Source organism: Manis javanica, chromosome 1 (genome assembly GCF_040802235.1).
Source record: "Manis javanica isolate MJ-LG chromosome 1, MJ_LKY, whole genome shotgun sequence".
NCBI lineage: Eukaryota > Metazoa > Chordata > Mammalia > Pholidota > Manidae > Manis > Manis javanica.
In genome coordinates, this window is record NC_133156.1 from 184,305,626 (window position 1) to 184,314,613 (window position 8,988).

General features: G+C 38.8%; 1 protein-coding gene and 1 long non-coding RNA gene across 24 annotated transcripts in view; one reads left to right on the plus strand and one right to left on the minus strand.

Moving 5' to 3' along the window:
* Window positions 1-8,988, plus strand: part of AAK1 (AP2 associated kinase 1) — a 158,911-nt gene that overhangs the window by 142,803 nt on the left and 7,120 nt on the right. For 4 of the 23 annotated variants that reach the window (XM_073212153.1, XM_073212165.1, XM_073212161.1 and 1 more), the window contains one exon: window positions 1-8,094. The exons of the other annotated variants lie outside the window; for them this stretch is intronic. In XM_073212153.1, the coding sequence (XP_073068254.1) occupies window positions 1-95 (95 nt within the window). In that variant the 3' untranslated portion in view covers window positions 96-8,094. Of the gene's footprint in view, window positions 8,095-8,988 lie in introns of those variants that run through there. 23 annotated transcript variants of the gene reach the window in all.
* LOC108401513 (uncharacterized) overlaps window positions 6,610-8,988 on the minus strand; it is a 22,037-nt gene continuing 19,658 nt past the window's right edge. Inside the window, exon 3 of the long non-coding RNA XR_001854201.3 lies at window positions 6,610-6,749. This is a non-coding gene — a long non-coding RNA (uncharacterized lncRNA). The remainder of the gene's footprint in view (window positions 6,750-8,988) is intronic.

Below are 8,988 nucleotides of genomic sequence, written 5' to 3' on the forward strand. Positions count from 1 at the left end.
GTGGGCACTCTAGAAACAGCAGTGGGAGCTCTGAGTCCAGTCTTCCCAACCTAGCCAGGTCTTTACTGCTGGTGGATCAGCTCATAGACCTGTAGCCGTGACCCAGTAGCAGATGCAGTTCTGTAACCTTCATACCGTAATGTACATTTTCATTACGGAGTTCTAAGAAAAATGATTTTTTTTTAAATCTGCAAATAAGGGGCCCTCTAGCCCTTGTCTCTCCTACCCCTTGCCTTCTGTAGAAATGATAAGGAAAGAAAATCACTTTGGCCCTCCAGATATTCCTTGGCCAGCACCGCCCTGTTAGTTTGCTGTGTTTTCTCATTACCCTTCTTCAATGGCATTCTCTTAAGTCAGTTGCTAGATGCCATGAGCTTCATCTCTGCTGGAATTGACTCCACCAAAAGCTTAACTGTAACTGAAGCTAGTGAATTGACACCTTTGTCTTATTCTTGCTAGGAATGGCCTCCCAGATCAATCCTCCCAACCCCTGTCTCCTTTGGCCAGATGCCATGAATGTGTTTCTCTGCTTTTGCTTTTTATCCTGCTGCATTATCATGAGGACGTGGCTTCTTCAGTTGGTCTTAACTCTAGGCAGTAGCCTGGAGGTGGGTTTGTGGTTTAAGAAAGGGTAAAACTGATTGACTGATGGTATATGTTTGAAGAGAGAAAATGAACCCAGCTCTAGCCAACCAACTTTGACCTTGTTTGATCATAGACTTAGCCAAGGGATTTTACACCCCATGCAATCTGCCCGACATTTATCCAGCGTTCTGGCTTCCACTGAACCATGATTTCTCAGATCTGGAGACATGACAGCAAGTACTTAAGATCCTTGGATAAAAATGTGTACATTATATAAATCCCAAGTATTGCCATTCCTTTTCATGTTAACTGTCCCAAGCCGGGATCTCAGAATTAGACCAAAACAAGACAATGGTGGTAATATGATACCTTTTATTAGAAGACTTTTCACTGGGGGGTGGATGGGGGAGGGGAAGGAATTGTAGCAGAAACAGATGTATTTTTCTTGTGATTTTTATTTTGAATCAAATATTGTAAATTGTGTATAAATGAAGACACTGAATAGTTCTGTTTCCACTTGGCATTTCGAGTCTGATATCAGGTGTCTGTACAGGGTTTTGATCTCTTTCCCTTATATAATTAAACAGCAATCACACAGTGTAACATATGGAATCATTCTGAGTAGACTTGTGTGTTGCTATAAGCTTTCAGCAGGTCCTCTGTCTTTGTAGAATAAGCATGATGTTTTATTTTCAGATTATCAGAAGTAAGTGTGCTGACAAGCTGGGCACAATCTGACTCTGGCTACTTACCTTTCTTTCTCTCTGATGTTTGAATTGAAGGATTCAGCCAATGAAATAACGTTCAGTTGGTTTTCCTTGTCTTCTAGATTAAAAAACAAAGCAAGCATAGTTCCTCACTAACCTTAGGATACTGTTTATAAAATAAATAAAGGACCCTGCACTGACATGACAACATGCCTCATGGTCACCCTCTGTGTATGTCCTTAATTGTAGTGTATTTTTTTTCCCTACGTGGAAAGCAATTTTATAAAATCACCCCTTTGAAAAGAGGTGGGCAGAGAACCCCATTGTGGTTCTCTTCCTTGAGTGCTATTTTCCATGATCAAAAGGGAAACTTAGTTGATCAGATTTGTACAAATAAAATTCCAAGTCCGTTTGCTTGTTTCTCTATGTAGTACTTTTGTTTCTTCCTCCTCACGTTTGCACTTTAAGGGGGAAAAAAGCAAGTTGATCAGCAACAACAGCCTGCAAAACATTGCACTTTGGAGGTCAAACTCTGACCCCAGCAATGTGAGAGCAGCCTTTGAAAGGCATAAGAGGAAAAGTCTAAATCTTTCCATCTTCCTTCTGACTTTAAATACTTCCCGTGCCAGCTGAACCTAAATGGGCTAAGTAAGGGCCTCTATTAGGATAATGGATCATTTCCAAAATTGAAGGAGGCACAACCTTCCGGCTGAGGATTGAAAAAGATACCCTTGAAGAACTCTCTGTGATTGAAAGCAGTGAAAATGAGACTTGGTTTGCCCCTTTACGGACAGGAATATTACTGAAGATCAAAAATGTATTCTTTTCCCTGGAATAGAAAGTATGTATAAACTAATGAAGAAAATGCTTATTTTTAAATAAGAATAATGTTTTATGCTTATGTTTTCCAATTTTATTTTTTTTCATACATACATGTTAGAAATATAATGAAATACCTACTTTCTCAATTTAATTGAAACCATGATGACTACAGTTGAGAAATAGGTGTCTTTAAATTGTTCCTTTCATGTATTTCCCATAATCTCATTGAGATAATTACCTCGTTATCTGGTTCAGTAAAGCGTAATCAAACCTGTTAATGAAAATGAACAGATCAGAAGTCAGAAGCCAGGGACTGCAAGCCGAGGGAGATAATGACATGAAATTCCCTTGGGCTTATTGTTTAGGAGTAGGGCTTCAAAGGGGAGTACGTTTTTTTCTGTTAAGGAGTATGTGTGAGGTTCTCGGTAAATGGGACCTCCCTTAATTTATAGCATCACCCCTGAGCTGAAAATTGATTTGATATGAGTGTAGTATACTGATAACTGATAGACCTGTGAAACTCTAGACTGAGCTACAAGAGGGACCTCAGAAAGCACCCTCTAGTCCAGACACCTCATTTCACAGGTGTGGGGCCTGAGGCAGGCTGGTGGGAAAAGAGGCCCGGACAGGACTGGCCACCTGAGATCTCATCCCAGCCTTTGCCAGTCACTGGTCACGTGGTCCTCACAGGTGCTTCGCTGTCAGAGTTGCTGTTTCCTATTTATACAATGATGAATTTGGACTAGATGGTCTTTAAGATTATAGAATTCTAGGGTTCTGAGCATATATTATGTTTTCGAAGGACAATGAAGGATTTACATAATCCCAATGTTCTTCAGTTATCTTCTGTAGCTCTTACTATTACCGTAGCAGTATTTATCTTTTAGAGAATTAGGATGGGCTTTTACTAATCTGGGTTGCTCGCTCTTGGCCATCTGAATAGAAGCCTGAATTACCATAGAGCTTTGGACCTAGATTTCCCTTTTTAATCATATACATGCATGTCCTTATGTTTCAACAAAACAGCACCAAGAGGTTTCAGCTCAATGATTTGCCACTCAAAAATGGGCAGGTACTCTAAGCATATGTTTCTGGTTTGCTTTTATTCCAGCTGTGCAAGAGTAATGACTATATCAGAAAACATCACAAGTTTTCTTTTTTTCCTTCACAACATTCAGATAAACTAGATCACCAAATTTAAGTCCCTGTGTTTTAAAAAACACAGGCCTCAAAGGAGATAAGGTTTAAATGGACACTTCTAAGTATTAATTATAATCAATGATTTCTTCAGCAGACATGTCAGAATTTTAACACTTAAGTGAGTGTCGCTCCCTTCAAAGGCATCTGGTTTTACTTGGGAAGCTAATACTTAATTCTAATGATGCTGCCATCTTTTGAAGTTATTTTTGAAACTTCTTTCCTTAGAAATACCATCAAGGAAGGTAATAAGGCATAAGAAAATCAGTTGTATTATTACCTAATTAGTATCACTTTCAACTTCTGAAAGTATGTTCGTTTCTTGATCTTCTTCCACCACCCTTGGTTCTGAGTAACATTTGGCTATTTCCAAAAAGCAAAATCCCCTCCCTCTTAGATAAAGAGTGGTTACTACTGGAGATAGGAAAAAGCATAATCCACAGGAAACACCCAGAAAGGATCTTATAATGGAAAGTGACAACAATCAGTCTAATTTCCTTACTATTCTGAATAAGGGAACTTTGGTGATTGTTGCCTGTCTTTGGTATGGTTTAGAAAACTGAAAGATACAGGTTTTAAAATACCTCTGGAAGAGGTTGTCACTTTGTCAGGTGTCATTGGATGCTTGACTTGGCTCTTCCTAGATTAGAATTATAGAACCTGGATTGCTAGAATTGTAGAACCTGTATATAATACTGTTTCCCTACTATCCCGACAGATAATTGATAATTTTGATTCAAACCGACGCAGCTTTCCCCAGGTCAGAAACAGTTCTGCCTTCAGCAGTGCTGTGGGAAGGAAGGGACTTTTTGGGTTGACCTCAGCCCAGAGGTAATGGAGGGATCTGGGCTCAGCTAAACAAATGTACTCTATAGATAACTTGGACCAAAATAAAGTATCCCATGATATTTGTCTATATTTTCAAGAATCTTTAGCTTTCTCAAATTATCATGATCCTGTACCACTAACTCAGGGTTTAGGAATAAAAATGACAGACAACTACTCAATTAAACAAATTAGAGGCTGCCATGTAGAATAGAGCAATGATCACAGGGATATTTAAAATGGAATATTTACTGAAACACTCCAGATATTACAAAGCTATCTTTTATTCCTCTCTAGAGACTATAATTTTACCAACAGAAAGTTAAGTCTTTTCCTTTTCCACACTAGTAATGAATGTTCCTGAAGTTGTATGTGCTTGGGTTTTTTGATTCAGAATGAATCCCAGATGGCCTCCATTTCAAATAATCTGTTGTACTAAGACACGATGTTGTTTTTCCTGGGTTTCCTTTCACTAAGGTGAGGGAGAGAGGTTCCTTGGGTAAATACTAGCCTATGCAAAGTTACCAAATGGTGATAGTTGCTGGAATGGAAGTCACTTTCTCGGTTCCCACTTTGATGGAGTGTCCTGAATTACTCTTTTCCTATGAGTATTCTACTCCACCCTTTGCATACCCCCTGGTCATGTAGATGTATATTTGCCACAAGTCTTTATCCTGTCCTCCCCAAGAAGAGAAAGCAGAGGTACATAAAGCTACTTTAGCAGTAAAAATGTGAAGTTAAAATATTGCTAATCAAGTATTGTATAAAAAAAATGTAAACAAATTTCTTATGTAAACATATAAGGGAATAAAGACTTTTATCTGTTCAAATGAGAGCATGATGTTCAGAGATGTAAAAACTTAAAATAGCTGTTTTCCTCCTCTGAGAACCCACTTTTGCAGAAAAGATTTAAACACATCATTGAGTGATGATAAGTACTTGTGCACAAGGCAAGTGTGAATGCTTGTGATTGACATGTTGAGGATGTTTTAGTGAGTCATGGCTTCCCTGGCTTCACCTCATGGTCAGGGAGAATAAAACCCCTGTAAGCCTGTACTTTATATGACCAGGCACAGGTTGGAAAACAGAGCACAGATTTTCAGCCACACTCCTTTGATTTAACCCTTTCTATATCTAATATTAAATATTCAATGTAATTAAACATTTTATGTAGGCAAGAGCAGTTTTATGCCCAAGAAATCTTTTCCATTGAATTGCTCTGTTGGCTTGAGAGGCACAGTATTACTAGTCAGTGTTGGCTCCCATCAAATCCCTTACTCCCCAGTTGTGGTTTTTAATGCAGCTATACAACATATGGTGAAAACAAACCCTTAATTTTAAAAAAGGTCATGGAAATTAGTAGTTTGATACACATCTCTTGATTCCCTGATTTGGTTCTAAGAGTGTATATTTCAGTTGTACTACATTTCTGAAGTTCTTGTGAAGGGGTATTTTGCTTTCTATTTGCTAACTATATGAGAAGGTTCCCCAGTACTCCAAATCTTCATTTTCAGTTTTTTAGCCGAATTATGTCTTTCATACTTCCTATAACTGTTATTTCAATTTATATAATGGAGGAAAGTAAAAGTCTGGTTGTACATGATATATTGCACTAAGGAATATCTTGTCTGAAACTTAGTCTTGAGATTTTGATTTCTTAGGATGCACTCTGAGGACCTTCACTATGTCCAACAGAAAAAATTTCTCAGGTAAAGCTATGCCAAATCATTCAGCACTTTTGATTGCTTTGGAAGTTAATAGGGAGTTGGTGAGGATAGTTGCCAAGTTATCAAATATTTGGGACTCTTTTCCTACTCTCTGAAGCAAATGAACTCTTAGTGAATTCTAGAGAATTTGGAACCTTAAGATAAACTAAAATGGAACTATCCCTAAGTGGAAGTGTCAAACAAGTGTGCTTTACCCTAACCTGACACACTCTTGTACATCAGAGCAAGAAAAAGAACTGTGTTTTGACTTCTTTAATGTGCTAAACCAAAATAAAGAGAGATTTGACACAGTTTGAGGGAGTTAGAACATAATGTTCAATGTTAGGTTTCATAATAAGGAAGACCCTTGGGCTGATGGTGAAGCCAAGTCCGAGGTTTTAGCCACCCACCCCTAGGAATGACTAGCTGGCATTACTGAGCTCTGTGGTCACACGGCCTCTGCTATGCATGCCACTGGTTGCCAGAGGAACTGGGCTAAGGCACGAGGTTAAATCAGTGTAAATCCTTTATTGCTAGTAGGCAGATGGCTTCAAACACAGTAGCAGTAAAAATGTAAAATTTGAACATTTTCCTGATAGTACAAGGCTTTCTTCGCATACAACCACCATTCACTTTGAAAACACATGCTTTCCCTGCGAGAACACACTCATTCCAAAAAGGCCTCTAACTGCTGACAAGATTTAATGTCTATCTTCTGTTACAGTTATTTAGAATCTTTCCTTCTCTTGACTGTTTTGTTTCTTGTGCTGCAATCACCAAAATTCCTTGAGGGAATGTGGCTGTCTGTGCGTCCCCATGCCCACCAGCATTTCTTTGGTTTCCATAATACCAGGCTTGGAGAGTTGCAAAAGGTGGTGGTTCTCTGCCTTGCTTACACAGCACCCTTCTAAAAAGAATAGGAAGGTTAAGAGACTTGGCCCTCTCAAGAGAATCCTTTAAATGTACTTTTCCAGTCCTGTAAAGCAGATTCATGCTGAAAGAGAGAGATGAAATAGGTCTGGCTTTGTTTTGAAGGACAGGAAACTAGTTCTCTTTCAGACTTGATGCTATAGTATTTTGTGACTGTGTTTGGGAATTTTAAAAAGTTGTTGGAATTTTAGGCATGATTTTCTAATTACTCACCATGAAGGCCATAGCCAAAGAATATGCTCTGAATTGGCAGGGCTCCAGCTGACTTGACCAAGAGCCCACTTTTTAACAGGAATTACTTAGGTTAGGCATAATCTTCCATCCTATCCAACCATGGATATGGGCACCCCCTGCATGGTACTTTACAATTCTCAGTGTAATCCAACACTGCAGGTATCCCGTGTGCCCGGATTCTATAGGTAGCTGTTTTTTGGCAGTGTCTGCACACAAATTAATCTGACTGACTTAAGTTAAATGTCCTGAAAGCACTAACTCCAGTCAAACTAGTGTTTCATTTTCATTGCTGATTTGTATGATGCCAGAATTAGTCATTGGCTTGACTAAATTTACTTTTTTTTTTCCTAAGAGATATTTTGCTCTCCCCAGGAACCAGCTTAGTAACACCAACTTTTGGGGTAGTTTTGGAAGATGAGAAATTGTGCCTTAGTTTTGGTAACTGAAAACTTTGTCCAGCTGATGCTATGTTAGAAAGTGGTTCAAGGAATTGGGGCCTTTCATACCACTTGCTGGGCAAATCTTACTTTGGAAAACCTCTTTGCCCCCTCTCATTTGAATTTCCTCCCAGAAATCATGATCTGGGGAATCACTGTGACAGATTTAATATCAATATGCTTGCCTGTGAGTTTAGGATTTTGTCTTTCTACATTCTGTTGCAAGGGAGAAAGTATTCTCTCTATTTCCTATCAGCCAACTAATGCTTTCCTATCACCAATGTAGGTGCACATATTAAAGTTTTAATGCAAGGAAAAATTTACCTTCTTCAAAATCATATTCTTCAAATATTATTCAGAAAGCCCTTCAGAACCAGTTCAGAATTTAAGACTAATTTGGAATTCACTCAACACAGTCAAACTGTTAGAAAGGGAAATAAAGATGGGAGAAATACCCACCTTTTTTTGTTTCTGAAAACAATACTTAAGGTCAGAACTGTTTAAAAAGAAGCACTGCTAAAAAGTTATAGGATTCAGAGAAACAATTTTTTTTGTACATACCTTCTAAAATGTTCAGATCTCTCTCTACGTCTCCCTACAATGTAATGTCTCTAAGTGACTGGTTTCCCAATAAACTGATTTTGATGCTGCTTTTGCTGTGTTTTGTGTGCTTAATTCAACAGAAACTTTAGCAGGGGATAACTGTTAGCAGAAATTTCTACTAGCTAATGGTTTTTATAAAAGGGGAGAGGGTAAGCTGGGAGGGGAGGATCAAATTAATCTCTGTACAGAGATTCTGAGTTATCTGTAGGGTCCTAATTGTTGTACTTAATGTTATTATCCTGGTGGGTTGGGAAACCCATGATGAAATGATGCCTTGACCCCCAACCAGCCTTTCTCTGGATTCTTCTTGCTTAGTTACATATGCCTTTTTCCTGCCCTCTTGCTAACATGTGCCCAATGACATACTTCTAACCTGCTAATATTTCTTGGAAGGTAAGCTCTCTTGCATTGATAATTGTCCTTTTGATTTAAAAGCCAGAGCACCCTGAGGCACCTCTACCTAGATAGAAATAGACTAGTATATTTACCCATGCAGTTTACTCCTTCTGCTTAAAGAACATTCTGATGGATTGATTCATTAAGCAGTCTTTGCTAACTTAGAAGACTGAAAACAAAATTCCAGGGCAACTCCAGCTGAAGGTGATTTTAATGATTTTGATTGTCTCCTCCCCTTAGAAAGTGCCTTCAGTATTCATATTTGGAGCGCTCTTGTGCTGTTTGAGTAGGTGTTTATGATGTAAATCATCAAGTAAACATGCATTTATCAAGCAGCCATGTTCTGCTTCAGGGGCAGAGGAGGCCCGTCCTCAGATACAAAGTATGGAGCAGATGACCACTGTTAGATCAAATTGAATTTGCCCCCAGACAGTATTTCTACATAATCCCAAACTGTCATGGTGTCTGTGGAGATGAGTGACTGGGTTTGTTTTCATTCCATCATGAACCAGGGCCAGGTAGAGCAGGTGTCAGTGCCTGGCCCTG